We start from the raw sequence: 27,195 nt of genomic DNA on the forward strand, positions 1-27,195 counted from the left end.
CGCTTTCTTTGTATATCGATATTCAAGGTCAGCATTGGACCTCAACGTTCAGTCGCAAGTTCTTGACCAATGAGAGGTCGTTATTTTGTCACGTGCTTACAATTCGTGGGGCTGTGTGCTGCACGTGTTATCCATGCGAGATGTGAAAATTTAATGTGCTTTTCGGGAGTCAACACACAAAACCACAATGCATATCGACTCATTTCGTACTTTCCCGATTGTAGCTTAAATTAACCCAGTTAATCGATGTGCAGAATTACCTCCCATTGTCCTACTAGGATTCGCTGTTCGTGGGTTCCAATCCAAGATACGACCCTGATATGACAGCACCATACTCGCGGCCAGCTATTCAAAAATAGTGGCATACGTCTACGTCCTGCCTGTAGGGCATTCCTTCCACATTAATATGAGAGCTGTATTATTACAGAAATATTGTTCAAGGAGGCGTCCCACACAACTCACTCACACCCATCGCGACTACTGGTAACAAGGTCACTTCGTATTTCAGCTATCTGTATTTCCGGCTGTGAGAACAATGGCGTGTGTGAGAACGTGGACGGCGCCGCCATGTGCGTCTGCTCCAACGGCTACACCGGGGACATGTGCGAGATTGGTAAGACCTAGACACATACTCATACACCGTTACTTTTGTCGGAAGAGCTGACAAAATATCGAAGGTCACAATCAACTGACCCGACTGTGTCCCTGTACTGTGGCGTCGTGGAATGTTGTTCATGCCATCAACCACTAGTGCCCATGCAGAGTTTTGAAAAGGAAGGTGCATGTCAGCTTTAACGTATGAATCGAATGATTGTCTGACTGAGGCCTGAAAACAACATTCACTCACTCACGTGCATACACCGGTGAGGTGTGGTGTCCTCATATTTTCTCTTATTCCTTAGGATAAGTCGTATCCAGACTGGACAGGATTATCAGACATAATTTTATAATCCACGTCCATGTGCTGTTTGTGTCAGTCATTTGAATTGAATGAAGATGTCAAAATCCCCCTTCCTGGAAATATTTACACTGCCCACCTTGATCCCGTAGTCACTACATGTAAGGGAGTTAGCTGACTCGATCCGAATGTCAATTTGGCAAATGGCATACCACCCGTGCCAAATCGTGCAATTCCGGATACGCCAAATGGATCGTCTTGTAAGTTCCGGAAGGATGCGAGTGGTGACGAATGAGGCAACGGGAACCCTCCTTTTCATGAAAATTGCCACATCCTATCATGTAGTACCTGCAGTGCAACTAGTCCAGTATCCTCATCAATATAATGTATAATATAACACACTGTAACTTGTCCACCATACTTTCAGTTCCTCTTGTGGCAGTACCTGCAGTGCAAGTAGTCCAGTATCCTCATCAATATAATGTATAATATAACACACTGTAACTTGTCCACCTTACTTTCAGTTCCTCTTGTGGCAGTACCTGCAGTGCAACTAGTCCAGTATCCTCATCAATGCATAATATAACACACTGTAACTTGTCCACCATACTCTCAGTTCCTCTTGTGACAGTACCTGCAGTGCAAGTAGTCCAGTATCCTCATCAATATAATGCATAATATAACACACTGTAACTTGTCCACCATACTTCCAGTTCCTCTTGTGACAGTACCTGCAGTGCAACTAGTCCAGTATCCCCATCAACATAATATATAATATAACACACTGTAACTTGTCCACCATACTTTCAGTTCCTCTTGTGGCGGTCACTGAAGTTGAGCAGCCAAAGCCAGGTATGTACGAGGTTGTACAAGACAGACTTTCAATATGACCTTGTTCTTCAAGAAGTAATGAACTTCGTACATGTGATGTTTGTAGTCGGGTTCCACGTATATCTTCTCGCAAAATCAAACAATCAAATAACCGTGTATGATTAGAAGGGGTCTGAAGGATGATGTGATCTCAGGCGCATCTTGTATGATTCAAATACGCCAATCGAGCAGATTATGCTTTGAGACAGGAAAGGACAAGATCTTCATAGATAAGTGACGTTTCAGTGAGTGGATGTTGTTTGTTGCCGCGGCGACGACGGCTTGTAAATAATAGTGTCTTGGCCAGGCAAACCAATACCTGAAGCTATAAGGAGCCACGCAACCAGCATGCGATGACAGCAATCAACCAAATCCAGAACCCGAGCACCTGATCTCAATTTTAGTCGGCTCTAACGACAAGCATGAAGTACTGGGAACCTATCCGGAATCCCGACAGCGTATATGCTACCTTAGAGAGATTCGCAGATCAGAAGTACTCACAGACCGGATAGGTCGTGGTTGAGTCACAATATGGAAGTCTTCAGTTACAATTAGTCGTCAGTAACCCATTGCTCGTCGTAAGAGGCGACGAACGGGATCGGGTGGTCAGAAATTCACCTTAGTACTAGTACTGACCCGTGAAGATCCGGGTGGAATAGGCCTTCAGGAACCCATGCTTGCCGTAAAAGGCGACTATGCGTGTCGTAAAAGGCGACTAAAGGGATCGGGTGGTCAGGCTCGCTGATTTGGTTGATACATGCCATCGTATCCCAATTGCGTGGATCGATGTTCATGATGTCAATTACTGGATTGTCTGGTCTATTTGATTATTTACAGACCGCTGTCATAAAGTTGAAATATTGCTGAGTGTGGCGTTAAACAACAAACAAACAAACACAACATGTGAAGACCTTCTCTCAGATGTGACACCACGTCTCATCTAAGGTATCATTAAAACGTGATGGTCTGGGTCGATGCTGTATGTCAGTGGTCTGCCTGCTCCAATCCATTACGCAATAAGCAATGGAATTCCTTAGACGTTATACTGATATGTATTGGCTTGCTTAGTTCAGGTACATTGGTCATGGAGTCTGGCAAATGCCCTCTGTAGTCGGTACTTTCAAAGGTTTTCATGTGTGTGTGATCCCGTTTGTTTCAGTGGACCCGGCCACCACCTCGCTCGAGACCAGCCCCAACCCTGGTAAGTGGGATTAATTCTACCAACGAGGTTTCAAACAATGCACCACAGAGCAGCAATTACCCTTTGGTCTTCATATATGACGAACCCTGTATCTTGGCATATGGGTTCTAAGAACCTAATCGGGTCGCGTTCAACAAAGAGACCTTAGCACCTGAACTGAACCGAAAACGTGCCATGGTCTTAATCAGCCCCTATAGTCACTGTGGTACGATAATGGGATTCAAACTGTCAGAAGTATGCTTTACAACATCGTGTAATAACGCAGCGCCATATGCTTATAATGAAAGAACAGCGGTTTATGTGACCTATAGTCACATCAATGAGAATATCAACACACCTGGTCGACATGTACTAGTATAAAGATAAAGGGACAAAAGTTTGTTATAAGTAAGTATCTGTTAAGATACTAAGGACAAGGATCGGTAGCGTCTGTGACCGTATTGGGAAAGAGACCCGAATATTAACACACTTTTCTTTTAAGACAGGTGAGGGGAGGTAAAATGGGGTTTAACGTCGCGTCCAAGATTATTGCACTTATATAGCGACGTGCATGTACGTGTGTGTGTTTGTGTGGCTGCTTTTACTAGTCCGGACTGATGCCGATTTATAGTGCTAGCTCACTGAGACGCCATGCCGCAGTTTAACATGAATACCCCACTCAGACCCAGTATACTGACTCCGCGCCGACCAGTCCTTGTTTTAGCCCCTTAATGACGAGCGCCAGACAGGGTAACAACAAGTACCCTCTTTTAACGTCTTTTGGTATGACGCGGCAGGGGATCGAACCCCGGACCTTCCGCTCTCCGGGCGGACGATCTACCACCAGACCACGGAGGCACAGAGAGATGCACGTTAAAAAATACTATGTGCTATACTAACGCCTTCGGTGTCGAGAACCAATAGGGTATGTGATCGTCACACCGATGACATTTTGAATCCTCTTGTTTCAGTACCAGAGATGAAGAAGACCGACTTCACTCTGGAGGACCACGATCACAGCGCATCCAAGGCCCACCCAAAACTGGATGTTGTACACACGAAAGTGGAGATTTTCGGCTACCCCCTGTGGTTCATTCTCGCCATTGCTCTCGGGATCTTTGTCCTTCTGTTCGTGCTCAGTCTCACATGTTGTCTGTGTCTCAAATGTCGCCGCTCAAAGCAGTCGTTTGAGTTGAGCAGAGAAGCTGTCAAAATCCCTCTGCCGGACAATATTTACACTGTAGGAATTGTGCCACCTGTCTATGAGGCAAAGGGTATTCCTCCTCTTTCGTATGAAGAGGCGAAAGGGGAGACAATCAAGGGGGACAACAATAAGGTCAATGAACCAGAAGAGGTCAAGGAAGAAGAAAACTAACAATTGGTAGGTATCACATTTTTCAGTTGACTTAGTCATAAATATTCATTTCTGTTTGTTTGACTGGGTCCAGATGTTTAAAATTCAGTAGAGCTCAGCAGACAGGTAGTAGGCATTGGACTCATGTTGGGGGAATAATGGGACTGCGATCCACTATGTTCCAGGTCTAGATGTTATATGGGTGACCTGTGTCAACCTGATCCTTGTTGGGTTAGTGTAATCATCAACTGATAGACACAATGTCAGTTTACAAAGAAAGTTTCAAACGACTTGAATAAAACTTGCTAGGACCGCCAATTACTTTGGGATCTGTCCCTTAAACCCGGATCTTCGGATTGACCTACCAATGTTTAACCACACAATAATGAATATTAGAGTTTTTGTAGGTTGTCTAGACTAACATCTAGTCTCTGAAATGAACATATTTTACAGAGAACAGTTGTAATCTGCAGTAATCTAGACTTGCTCGCTATTATAGGCATGCATAGAGTGTATTGGACAGATTTGTTTCAGAGTGAGTGCGTGAGTGAGTATGGTTTTACGCCGCTTTTAGCAATATTCCAGCAATATCACGGCGTGGGACACCAGAAGTGGAATTCACACTTTGTACCCATGTCGGGAATTGAACCCGATTCTTCGGCGTGACGAGCGAATGCTTTCACCACTAGGCTCGCTAAGTTCTCGCTGCCGCTAAACAAAGATCTGAGGACATCCCATTACAGGTCACGTCAGACCGACCTTTCGCGAACTTTGACCGACCAATGAAATGACTAACACGAAGTCGACATCAGCTTTCTTGGTCTTTACGGCACTCGTTTCAACCTGGCGACTTCCATTTCAGACTACGCTTGAAACTTTTGAAAACTGAACAAAGGAACATTCCGGATGTCTAATATATGGTTGAGATTGTATGGCTGTACTTCCCACGCTCTGTACAACGCCTTCTCCGTTCAAATGTTTATCCCACGGAAGCGAGATATGGACGATAATTTTAACGGAATCAGTCGTACGGGCCGTAACTGTCGTTCAGAATACCCCGTGTTAACGTTTTCGAGGTTGCGTGATTAGAAAACACATTCCAACTGTCACTTTCAAAATCTGGTAAGCGACGCTTTGATTGGTTGGATGAAAGGTCGTTCTGACGTGACCCGTAATGGGATGTCCTCAGATCTTTGTTTAGTGATAGCGAGAACTAAGGTCTGATTGTAATGAGGTTGTGTGACCAGTTAACCAACAGTCCTAAAACATATCATTTATTCATTTCAGAAGTCAACGGGTTCTCTTCAAACAAGTACTCTCATACTATACCAAAAACTTTCACGTGAAACACACGGGCTATGATATACACCCACAAGGACTATAAGGCGAGATGATATATTCCTGAAGACTGACGGGGTTGAGGAGGGCCCCTTCAGTGCAGCGTGCACGGGGCAGCTCCTCCGTAGAGTCTCGGTCTGATGCCAATAAGATACTTCAGCTGTAAATATACCTGTGCTTGAGTTGCACCATGTTATCAGTTCTCATGAAAGGTTATATCACACATTGAAATAAAAACAAGTTACAGTTTTAGATTCTGTTGGGTTTTTTTGTTGACTTTTAATGTCAAAGTATTGACGTGTGTGGACGGTGTCTTTGGTGTTCCTGACACCAGCTGTGGGGATCTCAGTGTCTGGAGGATGTCAGCCACTGATGTAACAGTTCATGTTACAGTCAGCAATGAACAGTAGTTCGTTATATCCTACTTCGACATTTACCACCTTATTCTCGGGTCTTATTTTACCACGTTTACCTGCAGATACTGATGAAATGCTCATTCTTTAATATCAAACATTTATAATAAGAAGCAGCTTTTTATAATCTCATTGAAACCAGATCTGTTACTCCAATAGGACCCCTCTCTGCGTGATCCGTTGGGTTCAGTAATATCACCGTGTGTGAGTGAGGGAGTTGGTTTCAGTAATATCACCGTGTGTGAGTGGGTTCAATAATATCACTGTGAGTGAGGGAGTTTGGTTCAATAATATCACTGCGCGTGAGGGAGCAAGTTGGGTTCAATAATATCACTGTGTGTGAGTGAGGGCGTTGGGTTCTGTATCACAGTGTGTGTGAGGGAGTTGGGTTCAGTATCACTGTGTGTGAGTGAGGGAGTTGGGTTCAATAATATCACTGTGTGTGAGTGAGGGAGTTGGGTTCAATAATATCACTGTGTGTGAGTGAGGGAGTTGGGTTCAGTATCACTGTGTGTGAGTGAGGGAGTTGGGTTCAATAATATCACCGTGTGTGAGTGAGGGAGTTGGGTTCAGTATCACTGTGTGTGAGTGAGGGAGTTGGGTTCAATAATATCACTGCGTGTGAGTGGGGGAGTTGGGTTCAGTAATACCACCATGTGTGAGTGAGGGAGTTGGGTTCAGTAATATCACTGTGTGTGAGTGAGGGAGTTGGGTTCAGTATCACTGTGTGTGAGTGAGGGAGTTGGGTTCAGTGATACCACCATGTGTGAGTGAGGGAGTTGGGTTCAGTAATATCACTGTGTGTGAGGGTGTTGAGTTCAGTAATATACCCATGTGTGAGTGAGGGAGTTGGGTTCAGTAATATACCCATGTGTGAGTGAGGGAGTTGGGTTCAGTAATATCACTGTGTGTGAGGGTGTTGAGTTCAGTAATATACCCATGTGTGAGTGAGGGTGTTGAGTTCAGTAATATACCCATGTGTGAGTGAGGGAGTTGGGTTCAGTAATATCACTGTGTGCGAGGGTGTTGAGTTCAGTAATATACCCATGTGTGAGTGAGGGAGTTGGGTTCTGTATCACAGTGTGTGAGTGAGGGAGTTGAGTTCAGTATCACTGTGTGAGTGAGGGAGTTGGGTTCAATAATATCACCGTGTGTGAGTGAGGGAGTTGGGTTCAATAATATCACTGTGTGTGAGTGAGGGCGTTGGGTTCTGTATCACAGTGTGTGTGAGGGAGTTGGGTTCAGTATCACTGTGTGTGAGTGAGGGAGTTGGGTTCAATAATATCACTGTGTGTGAGTGAGGGAGTTGGGTTCAATAATATCACTGTGTGTGAGTGAGGGAGTTGGGTTCAGTATCACTGTGTGTGAGTGAGGGAGTTGGGTTCAATAATATCACCGTGTGTGAGTGAGGGAGTTGGGTTCAGTATCACTGTGTGTGAGTGAGGGAGTTGGGTTCAATAATATCACTGCGTGTGAGTGGGGGAGTTGGGTTCAGTAATACCACCATGTGTGAGTGAGGGAGTTGGGTTCAGTAATATCACTGTGTGTGAGTGAGGGAGTTGGGTTCAGTATCACTGTGTGTGAGTGAGGGAGTTGGGTTCAGTGATACCACCATGTGTGAGTGAGGGAGTTGGGTTCAGTAATATCACTGTGTGTGAGGGTGTTGAGTTCAGTAATATACCCATGTGTGAGTGAGGGAGTTGGGTTCAGTAATATACCCATGTGTGAGTGAGGGAGTTGGGTTCAGTAATATCACTGTGTGTGAGGGTCTTGAGTTCAGTAATATACCCATGTGTGAGTGAGGGTGTTGAGTTCAGTAATATACCCATGTGTGAGTGAGGGAGTTGGGTTCAGTAATATCACTGTGTGCGAGGGTGTTGAGTTCAGTAATATACCCATGTGTGAGTGAGGGAGTTGGGTTCTGTATCACAGTGTGTGAGTGAGGGAGTTGAGTTCAGTATCACTGTGTGAGTGAGGGAGTTGGGTTCAATAATATCACCGTGTGTGAGTGAGGGAGTTGGGTTCAGTATCACAGTGTGTGAGTGAGGGAGTTGGGTTCAATAATATCACAGTGTGTGAGGGTGTTGAGTTCAGTAATATACCCATGTGTGAGTGAGGGAGTTGGGTTCAGTAATATCACTGTGTGTGAGGGTGTTGAGTTCAGTAATATACCCATGTGTGAGTGAGGGAGTTGGGTTCAGTAATATCACTGTGTGTGAGGGTGTTGAGTTCAGTAATATACCCATGTGTGAGTGAGGGAGTTGAGTTCAGTATCACAGTGTGTGAGTGAGGGAGTTGGGTTCAGTATCACAGTGTGTGTGTGAGGGAGTTGGGTTCAGTATCACTGTGTGTGAGTGAGGGAGTTGGGTTCAGTGTCACAGTGTGTGAGTGAGGGAGTTGGGTTCAGTATCACAGTGTGTGTGTGAGGGAGTTGGGTTCAGTATCACTGTGTGTGAGTGAGGGAGTTCAGTAATATACCCATGTGTGAGTGAGGGAGTTGAGTTCAGTATCACAGTGTGTGAGTGAGGGAGTTGGGTTCAGTATCACAGTGTGTGTGTGAGGGAGTTGGGTTCAGTATCACTGTGTGTGAGTGAGGGAGTTGGGTTCAGTGTCACAGTGTGTGAGTGAGGGAGTTGGGTTCAGTATCACAGTGTGTGTGTGAGGGAGTTGGGTTCAGTATCACTGTGTGTGAGTGAGGGAGTTGAGTTCGGTATCACGGTATGTGAGTGAGGGAGTTGGGTTCAATTACATTATGGTGTGTGAGTGAGTGAGTCAGATTCAGTATCACGGTGTGTGAGTGAGGGTGTTCAGTAATATGATGTTGTGTGAGGGACAGAGTTGATTTTTATTGTATCAAACTGATGGTAGGACTCGTATCTGGATGTTTTGTTGTGCCCCATGTTGATAACCATGCACTTGCCACATGTTCTGCCTTCATGGAAGACAATGCCCGACCTCACCGAGCACTTCCTGTGACAGACCATCACCAGGACAACGCCATGGAGACTCTGCCCTGACCCTCCAGTGCAGAATCTCCAAGAGGTGAGGTGAGGGGAAATGGGGTTTAACATCACGTCCAAGATTATTGCACTTATATAGCTGCGTGCATGCGTGCGTGCGTGCGTGTGTACTAGTCTGGACGAATTTATATTGCTAGCACACAGAGACACCTTGCCACAGTGTAACATGAATACCCCACTCAGACACAGTATACTGACTCCGAGCTGACCAGTCCTTGTTTAAGCCCCTTAATGCTGAGCACCAGACATTAACGTCTTTTGATATGACGCAGCCAGGGATCAAAATCTGGACCTTCCACACTCCGGGCGGATGTTCTACCACTAGAACACGCAGGTGGTCAGAATCTCCAAGACCAGACCCAGGCACTGCATCACAGATGGCTTCACATCCCCCAGTGGAGCATCAGTTGTCTTACAGATGTGACTGGACTGTATCATCAGGTGAACAGGTGTGATACCCTTTGCTCATGCTATCAACCACCGGTATGTCTGACCCAGATCTGATACGTACCAACATAGCTGTAATATTTCTGAACAATGACGACTCGCTCACTCCTTGACCTGCAAACACCAGAGGGCCCCACAAAGTCCAACAAACCAAACCATGCTTTCTGATATTGTCCTACTTTTATTAGATACAAAAATATTAAATATTCTTTTATTTAACAGATCTTTAATATGACAATGAATGACCAAAATATGAATATAAATACAGTGGAACTGGTGAACTGGAAAAGAAATCTATTAATTCTCGGGAAAGGGCCTTGGAGGATTATCAACACTTGAGCTGTGGGCTTACAACAGTGAGGGTGCATGTTTGTTTTAGGCCTAACAATGAAATATTTTGATTTGTAAATTATTCTTGTCAAGGCACAGTCATTGAAAGAGTATCTGCTAACCACAAACATAATCTGCTTGTCTGGTCATAATAAATTCACCTCCACCCCCAGCCGCCTCACTACCAAACAACCGTTTCACTACCAAACATCTACCTTACTATCAAACATTCCCCTTACTATCTAACACCCACCTCACTACCAAACACCCCCCTCACTACCAAAAACCCGCCTCACTACCAAACACCCACCTCACTACCAAACACCCACGTCACTACCAAACACCCACCTCACTACCAAACACCTGCCTCACTACCAAACACCTACCTCACTACCAAACACCCAACTCACATCATTACATTAGTCAAAAGGATCTTCAAGCTGAGAAAATCACGATATATGTTGAACTGTTCCCTTCTTACTTTATTTGATGAAATACACTGCATGTTTCGTGTGAAGCACATTTGTCGACAGCAATGTATACAGACAGTAAGTTTGCTTACAACAAGAAATCACTCCCAACATACATCTTTTAAATACTGTCAAACATCTAACAATTCAGTTTCTTGCGGCTTAATCAAATATGACCAAATCCCTCACTGGTACTCCATTATAAGACAGGAAGCTGCCATATATTCCTGGGTAGACACAAGATGGCTCCATATGCACTGCTCTTTCCTGAGGCAACATTGAATCACAGTGCCTGGGCTCCAGATGGAGCCAATCCTACAATGACCTGTCAGTCCACGTCCACGGGTCACCGTCTCTGCTCAGCCAGAGTCTAGGTCACCGATATCGGTCGCGGTCACGCCTGGAGTCCCGATCATCTCGGTACCTGTCTCTCTGTTTGTGCCTCCTATCAGGGCTTCGGCTTCTCTCTCTCCTCTCCTCCTCCCTCTCACGGCTTCTCCTTCTGTCCTTCTTCCTCCTGTCTGGTGACCTTGACCTTGACTTCCATCTCGGAGGGCTCTCACTTCTTTCTCGAGCCCTCTTCTTGTGTTTCTTTGAAGATTTCTGAGAAATAAAACATTTCAAAGATGCAAATATTCATAGATTTCGTATTCACCTAGGTCTATCTATTTACGCAATTTGCAATACCCACAACGCAATACCCCGCAATGGCTACAGCAGTGCTCACCTTATGATCAGAGCTGTCACTGTCGCTACTCGCACTTCTGTGTTTTTTGGACTTTTTCTTCTTCTCTTTCTTCTTCTCCTTCTTCTTCTTTTCTGACGATGCACTGTTGTCATCGTTGTCAAACACAAGGTCATAGCCACTATACAGTCAGGAAAGTAATCATGTTCACTGGCTTACTTCAACCACAGAACTTGGCAGGCTCAATTTGCTAAATGTTCTACCAACATTCCTTCATTTAAACTTACACATAAAGCACATACCCATGCTATTCTGACCAACCAAATATTCTAAACTCTGAAGAGTACTTGTAGCAATATTCCAGCGATATCTAAGTTTGGATGCCAAGTATTGCCATGCTGGGAACACAATCCAGGTCAAACCTTCACCCTTGTTACCTGTTTGGCTACCCAGCCGACCCCTGATGAAATCATTACCATTAAGAGCCTAAAAAAGTAAGGCTGGCTATTGATATAGATTACAGGGACCGATAATCGCTAATTGAATATCGATCAATTATCAATAAATAGCGGAGAAGTAACTTTCAGTAAATATGTGAGAAAGTCCCAAAAGAAAACAATATATTTCACGCCACTGGTGAGCAGTGACACATTGATACATAAAATATTTTGCATACATTTGAGATATAACAAAAACAGTTGCTTTCAATCTTCAACAATTGCCATTATTCGCAATGACAATCTGTTTCAGTAAATCTAAACTTTACTTCATCACAATAGTTTATGTAAGTTATTATTGATGACAACAATTTCATATTGATAATCGTTAAAAGTTCTTCCCAACAACTTAAATTCCAATTATCAATCTTTTTAGACAGCCCTAAAAAAAATGTAAAATATAGAAGCGTGCAGGTTGCCATGGTTACTTGTGACTGATGTTCATTTCAGTGACAGTGAGTATGCCACTTTCAGTGCCGTTCCTGCAATGTCACAGAATGGGCTTGACACACTCAACTTCTGTGGAGAGTCAAACTCGGTCCTCTAACCACTTAGCCACAGAACACGTCCTTGTTTGGGCGAGTGAAAGAAACGTTGACACCACAAAGCACCCAAAATATATCTGTGAGAAGCAAAAAGGATACTCGTTTTTCCGGGACGTGTCTTTGAGAGCGTATGCTGGTTTTGAAGGGACAGAACCTGAAACAACACAAGTGAATGGGATGTGTGTGGCGTCCATTATTGTAGGATCTCCATGTAGACATCTGCAGGAACTTTCCGGTGAAACTGACCAACAATTTTCTTTTAAATATCTTGTCATTCACACTGATTTTCTTACAGAACATTTCAACATAATTTCAAAGTCAATAAAACTCTCAACATGTATCACATATTGAATCAACATTGGTTGTCTGTCAGTGTTGTCCCAGTTCGTCCCAGTAGGCTTGCTTCGTTTTACCATGGTTACCATGGTTACCATGGTTACATTCACAGTACATGGTCCACCACAGAACAGGCAGGGTCTCGTATCAGAGACATCATCCACGGTCTCAGTACAACACGGACTACATCTGTGCTGGCAGCCATTCCGCGTCACCGGACTGGCAAATCATAGGACACGATAACAGACTTTGATTGTTTGTAACCATTCCTAAACATCATACATTGTACTGTTGAGAACATTTTGCTTCCCATCAAGTCTGCAAACTAATTTCAGCGATGACAACCTGTTCAATTTTGGAAGTTAAGCAACCCTTTCACTAATTCCCTAAAAAAAGATAACTTCATCTTTATGTTACCTGATCCTTTCTGAAATCACTTTTCAAGAAATGTTTTAATGTTTTTATTCTTTTGATTTTTTTTACCACAGCCCCTACTGATAAGAAAAAAACCTCTATAAAGCAAGCAATTAAACAAAGCCCCTCACCCGTCTTGTTGTACTGGAGTTTGGACACTGACTGGCTGAAGTCCACATGGATCCGGCGGTCATCAATGAGAACATTGTCCATCTTGAAGTAGGCATTCTCACAGTCAGCTTCCTGGCAACAGAAGACATGCAAGTCCTGGGCCCCGTTCCATGAAGCAATCTTAGCGCTAAGGTGATCGTAACTCCCATACTTTAACATAGGCTTACGATCATCGTAGCGCTAAGATCGCTTTGAGGAACAAGCCCCAGGGCTCCGTTCCATGAAGCGATCTTAGCGCTAAGGTGTCCGTGATCGTAACTCCCTTATTTTAACATAGGCTTACAATCATCGTAGCGCTAAGATCGCTTTGAGGAACAGGGTCCTGGACAGTGCTGGAACTTTGGCTGCATACCAACGCTCAAGTCAAAGCAAATATCACCAAACTGCATGTTTGGATACCAATTCACAAGTCATGACCCATTAAATCTTACAATTATTCTTTGCAATAAGATTATTTTCTCACGTAAGCATATTCCATCGTTCCAGAACTTCCAGAATGACTGAAGCAGTACTACCCCATCCCAACATGTACAGCGTTGATGAGTGGAAGTTCAGACAGATTCTATCAATATTGGTCATCATGACAACACTTTGTTTGTAACTTGGAAGTCACTGTTTTCTGTTTGGTAAAAACAATATGAAATGCAACAAATAAAAAAAATTATTAAAAAAATATTTTAAGTCCAGGCTTCCAGCTGTTCATAACTATCAGCGCTAATTACAGTAAAGTGTTGGCTTCCACTGTATGTTGCCAATCACCTATCAGCGCCAATCATCTGCTGACTTCCCTTGCCTAGAACCTACCTTTTCAAATTCTATGAATGCATATTGTAGAGATTCCCCCGTCTTCTGGTCCTTGATGACTTCACAGCTGAAAGAAATCATTCAATTATTTATACTTGACAGAGTGAGTGAGTGAGTTGGGTTTAATGCCACTTTAATCAGTATGACAGTCACAAGGTGTCAGCTTAATGTGGGAGGAAAACTCAAAGTGATGCAGGTCTCAGACGTTTACAACTTTGGTGAAACTCACGAGCACGGTTATGGTGCTGACAAACTTAGGAACATAATCGGGGTGAACCGGGATTCAAACCCATAATCATTATGTTTGCACAGTGAATTGCAGTGCCTTAGACAACTGGGCCACCCGTGCTCCGTCATACTTTACAGAAGGATAATTTCGTAGCATGAAAATGTATTAGCATTTGGTTCTAAATACAACACCCCTTATTACATGATGGTTGACCAATGTAATTCACAGAGAAAACTGACTAGCATATTTAAGAATATGGTGTGTTACTAAGTTCTTGCTTACTGACAATATTTTTGTAATTGATGAAAGCTAGTCTTTACAGGTGTTTGTTGTGTTGTGTTGTATTTACAGCATCTATCACTGTCATATAGTTCAACAGCAATAGAAACTAACAGTTAGCCCTAGTCCTTATAATAACATACAGTAAAAACCCTTAAAAAGATCAAACTTCTAGTCCTTAGGAAACCTTAACTATTGGGCATTTGGCAAGAACTATAGGACTAGTGCCAGACCCGTGAAGATCCGGGGAAGAATTCATCTTCAGCAACCCATGCTTGCCGTAAAAGGCGACTATGCTTGTCGTAAGAGGCGACAAATGTGATCAGGAGGTCAGACTCGCTGACTTGGTTGGTGCATGTCTTCGTTTCCCAAATGCGTGGATTGATGCTCATGATGTCAATAACTGGATTGTCTGGTCCAGACTCAATTATGTACAAACCGTCATCATATAGCTGGAATATTGTTGAGTGCGGTGTTAAACAACAAACAAACAACTGGTGCCAATTTCTCCCCCTGAGTTACGTTGTTCCTTACCTCTTTATTTCTCCGAACCGGGAGAATATCATTTCCAGATCTTCTGAGGTAGTAACTGGGTTAAGTTTACACACAAACAACACATCATCGGGAGGTCGGACATCAGCCTCGGGGAGGTCACCAACCTGTCAACAAAACACAGGCACCAGGGGTCGGGGTTAGAAGCTTACAGTTTTGTCCACTAGTCCTTACAATGATAACATAGAGCAAAACCCTAAAAATGGGCCAATTTCTACTCGTCTTTACGATACCTCTACAATTGGGCAGTTTGGTAAGGACTTTAGGACAAAGTGCCAATTTCTAACGCTGGGGGTCACAGTCACATGGGTCACAGTCAAATGGGTCACAGTCACATGGGTCACAGTCACATGGGTCACAGTCACATGGGTCATAGTCACATGGGTCATAGTCACATGGGTCACAGTCAAATGGGTCATAGTCACATGGGTCACAGTCACATGGATCACAGTCACATGGGTCACAGTCACACAGGTCACAGTCAAATGGGTCACAGTCACATGGGTCACAGTCACATGGGTCACAGTCACATGGGTCATAGTCACATGGGTCACAGTCACACAGGTCACAGTCACATGGGTCACAGTCACATGGGTCACAGTCACATGGGTCATAGTCACATGGGTCACAGTCACACGGGTCACAGTCACATGGGTCACAGTCACATGGGTCACAGTCACATGGGTCACAGTCACATGGGTCATAGTCACATGAGTCACAGTCAAATGGGTCATAGTCACATGGGTCAAAGTCAAATGGGTCACAGTCACATGGGTCACAGTCACATGGGTCATAGTCACATGGGTCACAGTCACATGGGTCACAGTCACATGGGTCACAGTCACATGGGTCATAGTCACATGGGTCACAGTCACATGGGTCATAGTCACATGGGTCACAGTCACATGGGTCATAGTCACATGGGTCATAGTCACATGGGTCACAGTCACATTGGTCACAGTCACAGAGGTCACAGTCACATGGGTCACAGTCACATGGGTCACAGTCACACAGCTCAAAGTTACATTGGTCACAGTCACATGGGTCAGAGTCACACAGTTCACAGGGACTGCATTGATTTGCTTGATGGATTGCAGGGATAAGTTTTGGGTCAAACTAACAATGAGACCCGGATTCGTGTAAGTATTGTTTCCTCACCATCTCCAGCAACTGGGCGTTGGCACTGGCCTCTTTCTCCTCGATCTTCTCCTTCACCTCCTCCATCGTCAACCCCTTTGCGTCATCGATGGCCTCATCAGCACCGATCCTCCCACTCTGAAACATCCCAACACAGCTACATCATCACAGCTGACTGGTCCGTGGGACATAAAATCAGGTCACAAGGCTGATCCTTGCACATCGTTGATATTATATAAGACACTGAAACATGCTGAAAATTATTTGAGCCACTGCGTTTTGTAATCATTTTGAAAATAGCTTGTAGCTTCAACCCTCACGGTCAGTGCATCCCTAGATACTCAATACAACATGGAGACACCACACCTTATTTTCTGGGAAAATGGTTTTACAATATTGTTAGCATGGTATTGTCTCAGCATCTAGAGTGAGTGAGTAAGTTGGGTTTAACACCGCTTTTAACAGTATTCCAGTTATATCACGGCGTATCAGCTTAATGTGGGAGGAAAGCCCAAAGTGATGCAGGTCACAGATGTTTAAACTTCAGTGAAACCCACCAACATGGATATGGTGCTGACAAACCTAGAAATACTCGGGGTGAAACGACATTTGAACACAAAATCATAGGTTTCTGGCGTGCCCAAGGGACGCAACTCTGCAAAGCGAATTGCGGCGTCTTAGGCAACTGGGCCACCTGTGCCCCCACATCTTATGAAACAGTACCATTAATTACAATATTTTCAGATGACTTATATATCACTTATTGGTCAAATATGCTTGTTTTCTGTAGTATCTACATGTAGAAAGTGTCTGTCCATGTTACAAGACGTGATCTCTGAAGTATCCTTACATCCAGCATCTCCTTGGTGGGTTCCGGGGACCTGTCCGGGATGTTGAGGTCAGCAGGGTCATCGTAGGGGTCATCCAAAATCACAGTGTGGTAGATTCTGAAGTTAAATTACAGAAACATTACAATCGTGTAAGTACCACTTTTCCCGAGCCAAAAGTCCAGTTTCCACCCTTCCTGAACTAGGATGGAATCATGGAGTTTTATATTGGCTTGACTAATGAGTCTATGCATAGTCCAATCACAATCCTGTAATGAAATTGACATCTGGCTCATAAACAACATGGCAACTGCCGTGGCAAATTTGTTTGATTGCAGGATTTGCAGAGCATGTGTACGGTCAACTGGGCATCAACAGATATTTTCCAAATCTTTTCATGTTTTTAATCAAGGTGCTCATGTGATTTCTACAAAAGAGCCCAGAAATTCCAGCCTAGTTCGACAAGGCTAGAAACTGGACCTTTAAAGTCTGTTAACTTGCCTCGAGGAGATTGCAACTACCTACACTAGTGAGTGTGTGCGATGCTGCTACTGCCACCTTGGACAGTATCTCAGCTATAACATGACAGGCTTCACGGGCAAGAAAGCCCACAGTAGTAGATGTATAATAGTCACCTTTGAGAAACTGACAAGCATGGGTATGGTGCTGGCAGTCTACAGAATCTGACTCCCCATGACATCATGAGTCACCATGGCAATTTGAATCCCCAATGGTGATATGAATCCACAATCTGAATTCCCCATGGCAATTTGAATCCACATGGCAACATCAAGTCTCATGGCAATCTGAATCGTAGGGCAATCACTATTTCTATGACTATTAGAAAACTCATGGTAGCCTGAATTCAACAAGGCAATCTGAATCCCTCTGCAAAAATTGAACAGCCATGACAATTATAATAGCCATGGCAATTTGAATACCCATGACAATTAGAATACCATGACAAATTGAATCCCTATGACAATGAGAATACCAAGACAAATTGAATCCCTATGACAATGAGAATACCATGGCATTGAGAATATCATGACAAATTGAATCCCCATGACAATGAGAATACCATGACAAACTGAATCCCCATGACAATGAGAATACCATGACAAATTGAATCCCCATGACAATGAGAATACCCATGACAATGAGAACACTATGACAAGTTGAATCCCCATGACAATGAGAATACCATGACAATGAGAGTACAATGACTAATTGAATCCCCATGACAATTAGAATACCCATGACAATGAGAATACCATGACAAATTGAATCCCCATGACAATGAGAATACCCTGAAAAATTGAATCCCCATGACAATCAGAATGCCATGACAAATTGAATCCCCATGACATTTAGAATCCCCATGACAATGAGAATACCATGACAAATTGAATTCCCATGACAATGTGAATACCACGTGAATGTGCATCCTTCTGTCAGGGAGCCTGCCTACCTGATGTCTGTGTACATCCTTCTGTCAGGGAGCCTGCCTACCTGATGTCTGTGTACATCCTTCTGTCAGGGAGCCTGCCTACCTGATGTCTATGTACATCCTTCTGTCAGGGAGCCTGCCTACCTGATGTCTGTGTACATCCTTCTGTCAGGGAGCCAGCCTACCTGATGTCTATGTACATCCTTCTGTCGGGAAGCCTGCCTACCTGATGTCTATGTACATCCTTCTGTCAGGGAGCCAGCCTACCTGATGTCTATGTACATCCTTCTGTCAGGGAGCCAGCCTACCTGATGTCTGTGTACATCCTTCTGTCAGGGAGCCTGCCTACCTGATGTCTATGTACATCCTTCTGTCGGGGAGCCTGCCTACCTGATGTCTATGTACATCCTTCTGTCAGGGAGCCTGCCTACCTGATGTCTATGTACATCCTTCTGTCAGGGAGCCTGCCTACCTGATGTCTATGTACATCCTTCTGTCAGGGAGCCTGCCTACCTGATGTCTAGGTACATCCTTCTGTCAGGGAGCCTGCCTACCTGATGTCTATGTACATCCTTCTGTCGGGAAGCCTGCCTACCTGATGTCTAGGTACATCCTTCTGTCAGGGAGCCAGCCTACCTGATGTCTATGTACATCCTTCTGTCAGGGAGCCTGCCTACCTGATGTCTATGTACATCCTTCTGTCAGGGAGCCTGCCTACCTGATGTCTATGTACATCCTTCTGTCAGGGAGCCTGCCTACCTGATGTCTATGTACATCCTTCTGTCGGGAAGCCTGCCTACCTGATGTCTAGGTACATCCTTCTGTCAGGGAGCCCGCCTACCTGATGTCTATGTACATCCTTCTGTCAGGGAGCCTGCCTACCTGATGTCTATGTACATCCTTCTGTCGGGAAGCCTGCCTACCTGATGTCTATGTACATCCTTCTGTCAGGGAGCCTGCCTACCTGATGTCTATGTACATCCTTCTGTCAGGGAGCCTGCCTACCTGATGTCTATGTACATCCTTCTGTCGGGGAGCCTGCCTACCTGATGTCTATGTACATCCTTCTGTCAGGGAGCCTGCCTACCTGATGTCTATGTACATCCTTCTGTCAGGGAGCCTGCCTACCTGATGTCTATGTACATCCTTCTGTCGGGGAGCCTGCCTACCTGATGTCTATGTGCATCCTTCTGTCAGGGAGCCTGCCTACCTGATGTCTATGTGCATCCTTCTGTCAGGGAGCCTGCCTACCGGATGTCTAGGTACATCCTTCTGTCGGGGAGCCTGCCTACCTGATGTCTAGGTACATCCTTCTGTCAGGGAGCCTGCCTACCTGATGTCTATGTACATCCTTCTGTCGGGGAGCCTGCCTACCTGATGTCTATGTACATCCTTCTGTCAGGGAGCCTGCCTACCTGATGTCTATGTGCATCCTTCTGTCAGGGAGCCTGCCTACCGGATGTCTAGGTACATCCTTCTGTCAGGGAGCCTGCCTACCTGATGTCTGTGTACATCCTTCTGTCGGGGAGCCTGCCTACCTGATGTCTATGTACATCCTTCTGTCGGGGAGCCTGCCTACCTGATGTCTAGGTACATCCTTCTGTCAGGGAGCCTGCCTACCTGATGTCTATGTACATCCTTCTGTCAGGGAGCCTGCCTACCTGATGTCTATGTACATCCTTCTGTCAGGGAGCCCGCCTACCTGATGTCTATGTACATCCTTCTGTCAGGGAGCCTGCCTTTCTGATGTCTATGTACATCCTTCTGTCAGGGAGCCTGCCTACCTGATGTCTAAGTACATCCTTCTGTCAGGGAGCCTGCCTACCTGATGTCTGTGTACATCCTTCTGTCGGGGAGCCTGCCTACCTGATGTCTATGTACATCCTTCTGTCAGGGAGCCTGCCTACCTGATGTCTATGTACATCCTTCTGTCAGGGAGCCTGCCTACCTGATGTCTATGTACATCCTTCTGTCAGGGAGCCTGCCTACCTGATGTCTATGTACATCCTTCTGTCAGGGAGCCTGCCTACCTGATGTCTATGTACATCCTTCTGTCAGGGAGCCTGCCTACCTGATGTCTATGTATATCCTTCTGTCAGGGAGCCTGCCTACCTGATGTCTGTGTACATCCTTCTGTCGGGGAGCCTGCCTACCTGATGTCTATGTACATCCTTCTGTCAGGGAGCCTGCCTACATGATGTCTATGTACATCCTTCTGTCAGGGAGCCTGCCTACATGATGTCTATGTACATCCTTCTGTCGGGGAGCCTGCCTACCTGATGTCTATGTATATCCTTCTGTCGGGGAGCCTGCCTACCTGATGTCTATGTACATCCTTCTGTCAGGGAGCCTGCCTACCTGATGTCTATGTGCATCCTTCTGTCGGGGAGCCTGCCTACATGATGTCTATGTATATCCTTCTGTCAGGGAGCCTGCCTACCTGATGTCTATGTACATCCTTCTGTCAGGGAGCCTGCCTACCTGATGTCTATGTACATCCTTCTGTCAGGGAGCCTGCCTACCTGATGTCTATGTACATCCTTCTGTCAGGGAGCCTGCCTACCTGATGTCTGTGTACATCCTTCTGTTAGGGAGCCTGCCTACCTGATGTCTAGGTACATCCTTCTGTCAGGGAGCCTGCCTACCTGATGTCTAGGTACATCCTTCTGTCAGGGAGCCTGCCTACCTGATGTCTATGTACATCCTTCTGTCAGGGAGACTGCCTACCTGATGTCTATGTACGGCCTGTGTTCCTCATCACAGTAGGCCTCGTTCAGCTTGTCCAGCACCTCGAGGCCCTCCGCCACCTGGCCAAACACGGTGTGCTGACCATCCAGGTAGTCCAGCTCGTCCTCAAGGGTGATGAAGAACTGCAAGCAGTGGCATTCTCAAACTAGGCATTACTCGATTTTATACATGAAGTCTGAGTGACATTGCACAAAACAGTTTTAGCGCTACAACTGTTGTAAGTCTGTGTTAAGGTATGGGAGTTATGATAACCTTAGCGCTAAGATCGCTTTGTACAACGGCACCCAGACCCATCTAATTTCTTGTAACACAGACTTACACAGTTGGTGACTGTCATAACTACTGTATAAACTTGTGCAAATTCCAGCTTGATAACGGTGTAAGAATCTTCATCGCAACGTCACTAATAATAAACCAGAAGATGTCGTCCTTAGAGTTGCATGTTTTGTTATTTACTCAGCAACTTTAAACTGCCAATCAAACAGTTGTGTAAACAATCGGACCACACTTAACTCTGACCTTGGCCCAAATCACGACTCTAGCGCTCAGCTGTATAACTTACGTTGTGTTTGTTATGTCCTTGTTTTGGTCGGTGTGCAGTGGCGGAGAACCTGACATGACAATAAACTCCAGTATGTCCTCTTGCTGTTCTACAGAGCGATCTCAACCTTAAGGTGATCGTAACTCCCATACCTTAACATAGACTTACGACAGTCGTAGCGCTAAGGTTGTTTTGTACAACACCCAGATAAGTATGTGTCACTTTGTTACTGCAAGCAAGGGACATTTGCATTTTACCGATTTATGTCATGATTTACAGAATGATGAATGCCCCACACTGCTGTATGATGGTGTACCTGTGAACCGTGCATGCCGCTGCCATTGTTGACCATAGAAACTGTCCCCTTGGTCCGATGTTTCATCCTGGGATTCGTCTCCATGTCAAAGTAGCGGGCCTGCTCACCATAGAGCTGACTGTGAGCATATAATGACTAGACTTAATATGTCATTCAAATTTCATGCAAAAGGGTTAACATACTTGATATAACATATTTATAACCACTTCTTAAAATACGGTAATTGTCCCAATGTCAAGACATCAAGAGATTATCAAGTACTGTGAATATTACACTAAATACTAAACATGTTAAACTCGACCACTCAGGATCACATTGATCTGCAGATTTCAATTTGTGTTCCTTAAAGGAAAAGACAAAGATACGTACGTGAAGATGGATTCTCCGCCCTTCCCTGTCCCCGATGGATCTCCAGTCTGGGCAACTAATTTTTTCTGTTGAAGGAAAGTAAGAGTAGTTTAGTCGGCTTGTAGCTACATAACTGGATCGACAAAAATGCCGCAATTTACAACTTACATGACAAAATAACACACCTATTGCCAACTCACCTGAACGGAGTGAAACAGTGAGAAGTTGTAATACTTCACTTTGCATAGCTTCAGGAAATTGAGACAACCTGAAACAGAAACATTTTTTTTCCTCATTAATCATTGGTTTATGCCCATATACCATAAAAACCAAGAAGAAAACTGTGTCTAAGATTACACGATAATATAGAGTCATACGCTATCATAAAAAACTAGATATATGTAAAAATTACATATTTATGTGTGCCACTTTGATCCTTATGTGTTATAGCTAGCATAGGTGGGAGTAGTGCACTTTACCGGGCGCACTTTTTCAGATCCAATTAGCGCTGTGGGGGCTCGAACGCGCTTCAACGGCTCACCGGCTCTGCTAATTAATGCGTTAATTAATGCATTAATGCGTTAATAGGCCGACACTCTACCACTGGACCACTGGGGCTATTACAGTAAACAATCAATTGCGCATACGTGTGAAGTCAAGGTCTGCTCTCCCATTTATCTTTTCTTGAAACCACACCCACCATTGTTTATGTCAACATGACCGACCAATCAGATTAACCAGAATAACGCTTGAAAAGGTAAGAATTTATGGCTAACCCTTGCCCAAAGCAAGCTAACCCTAAGGACCGAAAATGGGTGTTGGATCTTTAAGACGTGTAAGTTTCCATAAGACGGAAAAAGGGGTGTTGTATCGTAAAGACATGTAAGTTTCCCCAAGACCGAAAACAGGTGTTGGATCTTAAAGATGTGTAAATTTCCCTAAGACCAAAAACGGGTGTTGGATCGTGAAGCGAGAGTCACCGGAGCGTGAGGCACGGTAACGGTATAGTGAGACAGCGGTGGCACTATAGCACGGTAATTGAGCGGACGGTAGAGCTTGAGGTGCGCCCGGTAAACTGCATTGTTGCCGCATAGGTTACCCCCAACTCTATCCTTAGACCTTGATTCACTGAATGAAAAGAGTATCAAACATATTCTAATAGGCTAGAGGTTCCAAGTAATTTTTTGAAAATAAATGAAATTCTCCTGCTGCCATGACTACAACAAACGTAAGAGTGACGGTGAGCAGAAGATCCGTGCATCGTTTGAAACTTCAACATCTTAAAATTCCTCTGAATCGATGTGTCCAGATAACCCATGATCGTGAAAGCGGTATTCTTATCAACACAAGCTGTGCACGAAAACCGAGCGTCTTACAGATGGATGTGTTGCAATTCAACCGAGATTTAAAACAAAGACCACGCTTACGATAAAACTTTAGAACAATGATAAGCGAAAATAGTTCTTACATCTCGGTCGTTCATCGGTGTACAAGTCGATAGTTATATCGCCGACTGACGTTTCAAGTATGACCGACATCGTTTACCCCGATGAAACCGGAAGAGGGGTACAACGTTATTTTTTTCGTAAAAGAGCTTTATAGGGGAAGTAATTTCAACAAAAACTAATATTTTGGAAACCACTAAACAATAGTTTTCCTCACGCACATCAATAATTGGTACGCATGTAATATAAGCGGCAATCCAACCTGTGTTTCATAATTGTTCTTCTTTTCAGGTAACGGGAGTTGTATCGCGGAAATTTGTGTTTGGAGGTCGATTTGCGTCAGTGGTCAATTTTACTTGAGGTCTGTTAAAAATCAGAATAACAGTATTTTTGTTTGAGACAAGAATATATTTTCAGGCCACGCTCAAAGAAGGGGCCAAAATACTTTTGGACTCACAACACATCATTTTTCAGAAAATCCATTCTTTCTAATGAACAACTGTAGCTTTAAAAAATCGAGGTAAATCTGAGGAGAAATTATTTTGTTAAAGCACTTTCGGAAACATTTAATTTTTTTCAATACATCTCCACCCCACCACACCACCCCGTTCACCATATTTTAATGGGTAAATTTAGATTCCCTAGATTTCTTTCATGCACCCCTTAGGTTCGTCGCCATTTTAACATATATGTTTCAAACCTTAGTTGTTCACAATATTGTTGATTCATTTTCATTTCATGTATTTTATGCAGAATACCTTTTGCCAATAAGTCCACTTCTAATGTTTTGAGAGACGAAGGTTTGAGGATAATAACTGGATTGGATTCACCAATTACTCATGAGAAAGTGGGAGCCGCTTTGGACACTCTCAAAACTTCAAAATCTCCGGGGTATGATAATATTATTGGTGATTTTTTTAAGCATTCAAGTGATATTTCATTACCGCTTTTTACTGTTTAATTAAATGGACTTTTTGAGGGTTGTGTTTTCCAAGAATCGTGGTCGATAGGACTGATAGTGCCATTACATAAAAATGGAATCTTAATTCTACATCTAATTATAGAGGTATTACAATTTTGAATGTCTTTAGTAAAATTTATATTTCAGATTAAGATTCTGGTGTGATGCCTATGAAAAAAATTCGGAATCGCAAGCCGGTTTCCGGCAGGGTTATTCAGCCATGGATAATGTTTTCATATTACAGTTTGTTGCTGGCCGTCTCTTGGGGAAAACGAAAGGCAAATTATATGTTTTATTTGTGGATTTTGCTTAGGCTTTCGATTTAGTAAATCGTTCTAAATTATGGTCAGTCCTACAATACAAGGGAGTTTCGCCCAAAATGTTGGGTTGTATCAAGTCTATTTATGAGAGTGTAAAATCGTGCGTTAAATTTAATACTTGAGTTTCAGGCTTTTTTTACTGTAGCGTTAGAGTTCGTCTTGTGTCTTAAGCCCCTTGATGTTTTCATTGTTTATTAATGATCTTGATCTTGTTGATGAAGTAGAAATACTGTTCTGGATGTAAATCATGGTGTACCACATTGTAATAATACTTTCAGATACAGATTGAAACCAATTGTGTAAATAAATATCTTTTAGTCTTTGTGTCAATGATCTTATGAAATAAGAATGACATTGTTTTCTTGCTGTATATGGTGGTTCCCTAGTGAATGCTGCTGTTCAACGTGCTGTATGCAGTCCAGCATTATCGTGCTTGAAGATGATGTTAGCATTGTTCATAACGAGGACAAAGTGCGGCTCTACTATTTCATAACAACAGAGTTTGGCTCTAATAGTCCATCAGAACAGCGTTTGGCTCTAATATTTAATCACAATAGGGTTAGGCTCTAATATTTTAGCACAATAGCATTTGGATGTAACGTTACCTTGCACCTTGCTTGTTCTTTCTGCCCGGTGGGGAGATTTCCTCACACATCATTACTCTGCCACCACCAAATCCGTCGAGCACCTGTATGCAGTTGGCGGCACATGTTAATGGCGCTGTTGGTACCCCTGGCTCTACCATCAGCTGGATACAGCATAAATCTTGAGTCTGAGTCTTTAAACAAACAGTTCTCCAACGCTGGTTAGGCCATACCTTGTGTGTTTGACATCACTGGCATTGTAGTTGACCAGGTTGATGTCAAAAGAACACTCGGACACCTCCCTCAAGGTCTTTCCCCACTGTCTGGTCGCATATACCAGATGCAATATTAAAGTTAAAATACACCCGATATTTTTCATATGACTATAGATAATCTGTCATGACAGACAGGCTTTTTTAAATTTCTCTCGAGTGGCATATATTCTTCGCAATCCTGGAATTGCGTTGTTGTACATGTTTGCCACAAAACAAATGAGGTAGTGGGATACAGCTAGCTGCAGCGATTCTCCTGCTTCCAACTGTCAACTGTCAGACAAACATTGTTCAACTGTGCTTCAGTTAGTGGTGGCACGACTTAACAGTTAGTAGCAGTTTGTCAATGGAGAATTCCCAGGTTTGTATGTCTAGTCATGATGTTTCAGGTGCAAAAGCTTGCACATGCATTAATCCGTGCACTGGTGAAGATCCGGGTAGAACAGGTCTTCAGCAACCCATGCTTGCTGTAAGAGGCGACTAACAGGATCAGGTGGTCAGGCCCGTTGATGCGTGTCATTGCATCCCAACTGCGTAGATCGATGCTCATGATGTCAACCACTGGATTGTCTGGTCTGGACTCGATTATTAACAGACCGCCCTCATAACACTGGAATATTGCTGACTGTGGCATTTATAAACATTTATAACAAACAAATAAAATGCAATCCTGTGGTTCTCATGTGTTGGTAGTTTTGTGTATTGTTAGGTGTGGGTTTTTGGAGTATTAATCTGGCACCACATGACAAACTGGTGCTGACTTTTTATAGCTGGAATATTGCTGGAACATGCACTCACAGCCTCTAATTCCTTGGTCTGCAGTGGCCAAAGATGGGTGACAAGTGACAAAGAGGAGACGAACTCCAGATTGTTCTTGATGATTGTGTTCTAGTTTCCAGCTGACTTTCTGTTGACCTAGATTCGTTCATGGTGTGAAACCATTTCCTCACATTGAAAATATATTCTTCAATTGTGAAAGGTAATTGCAGTCCTGGGTTGACTATCATGATATCCAAATACAAATGTAACTGACGCTTCATTACAAAGTAGACACAACTTCTGTAAAAACCATTAATCGAAAATAGATATACTTTTGAAACTACTTAAAAACATATATATTCAATCGAGGAATTTATTGCTATAAAAAAAGATGACAAAAATAACTTTTCTCAGCATTTGATTCTTAGCCCTCTGTTGATACATGCTATGATTCTGATTGTGTGTTGCAACTGTTTTGGTTTGAAATGTGACAATGTTTGTTTTCAAACCTTTACAGTTTTAAAGAGTTTATTGCGTCATTCTATGCAATCTGAAATATGTTTTAACGGAATACTTTTGGTCCCTGTACTATTGTTCAGCAAGACTGATTGGCAACAATATAACAGTAAAATAAAGGAGTTGTCATCCATAACTA

The 27,195-nt window shown here is 43.7% G+C and overlaps 2 protein-coding genes across 2 annotated transcripts in view; one reads left to right on the forward strand and one right to left on the reverse strand.

Annotated features, from left to right (window-relative positions):
- Positions 1 to 5,823, forward strand: part of LOC139474698 (uncharacterized) — a 28,891-nt gene extending 23,068 nt beyond the window's left edge. The window contains exons 8-12 of the mRNA XM_071257798.1: positions 509 to 613; positions 1,709 to 1,750; positions 2,928 to 2,969; positions 3,920 to 4,329; positions 5,590 to 5,823. Of these exons, the coding sequence (XP_071113899.1) occupies positions 509 to 613; positions 1,709 to 1,750; positions 2,928 to 2,969; positions 3,920 to 4,323 (593 nt within the window). The 3' untranslated portion in view covers positions 4,324 to 4,329; positions 5,590 to 5,823. The remainder of the gene's footprint in view (positions 1 to 508; positions 614 to 1,708; positions 1,751 to 2,927; positions 2,970 to 3,919; positions 4,330 to 5,589) is intronic.
- Positions 5,824 to 10,216: 4,393 nt separating this feature from the next.
- LOC139474183 (peptidyl-prolyl cis-trans isomerase-like 4) lies at positions 10,217 to 23,751 on the reverse strand. Its single transcript, XM_071257078.1, has 13 exons — positions 23,668 to 23,751; positions 22,400 to 22,467; positions 22,221 to 22,285; positions 21,852 to 21,969; positions 20,974 to 21,116; positions 16,820 to 16,916; positions 15,991 to 16,107; positions 14,815 to 14,939; positions 13,773 to 13,839; positions 12,929 to 13,040; positions 12,147 to 12,201; positions 11,048 to 11,186; positions 10,217 to 10,923 (listed from the first exon to the last, which is right to left on the reverse strand). The coding sequence occupies exons 1-13, from the start codon at positions 23,735 to 23,737 to the stop codon at positions 10,696 to 10,698; spliced, it is 1,404 nt and encodes a 467-aa protein (XP_071113179.1). The 5' UTR covers positions 23,738 to 23,751; the 3' UTR covers positions 10,217 to 10,695.
- Between the last annotated feature and the right edge of the window lie 3,444 nt (positions 23,752 to 27,195).

This window comes from Haliotis cracherodii, unplaced genomic scaffold, assembly GCF_022045235.1.
Source record: "Haliotis cracherodii isolate W230 unplaced genomic scaffold, xgHalCrac1.p SCAF_3, whole genome shotgun sequence".
Classification (NCBI taxonomy): domain Eukaryota; kingdom Metazoa; phylum Mollusca; class Gastropoda; order Lepetellida; family Haliotidae; genus Haliotis; species Haliotis cracherodii.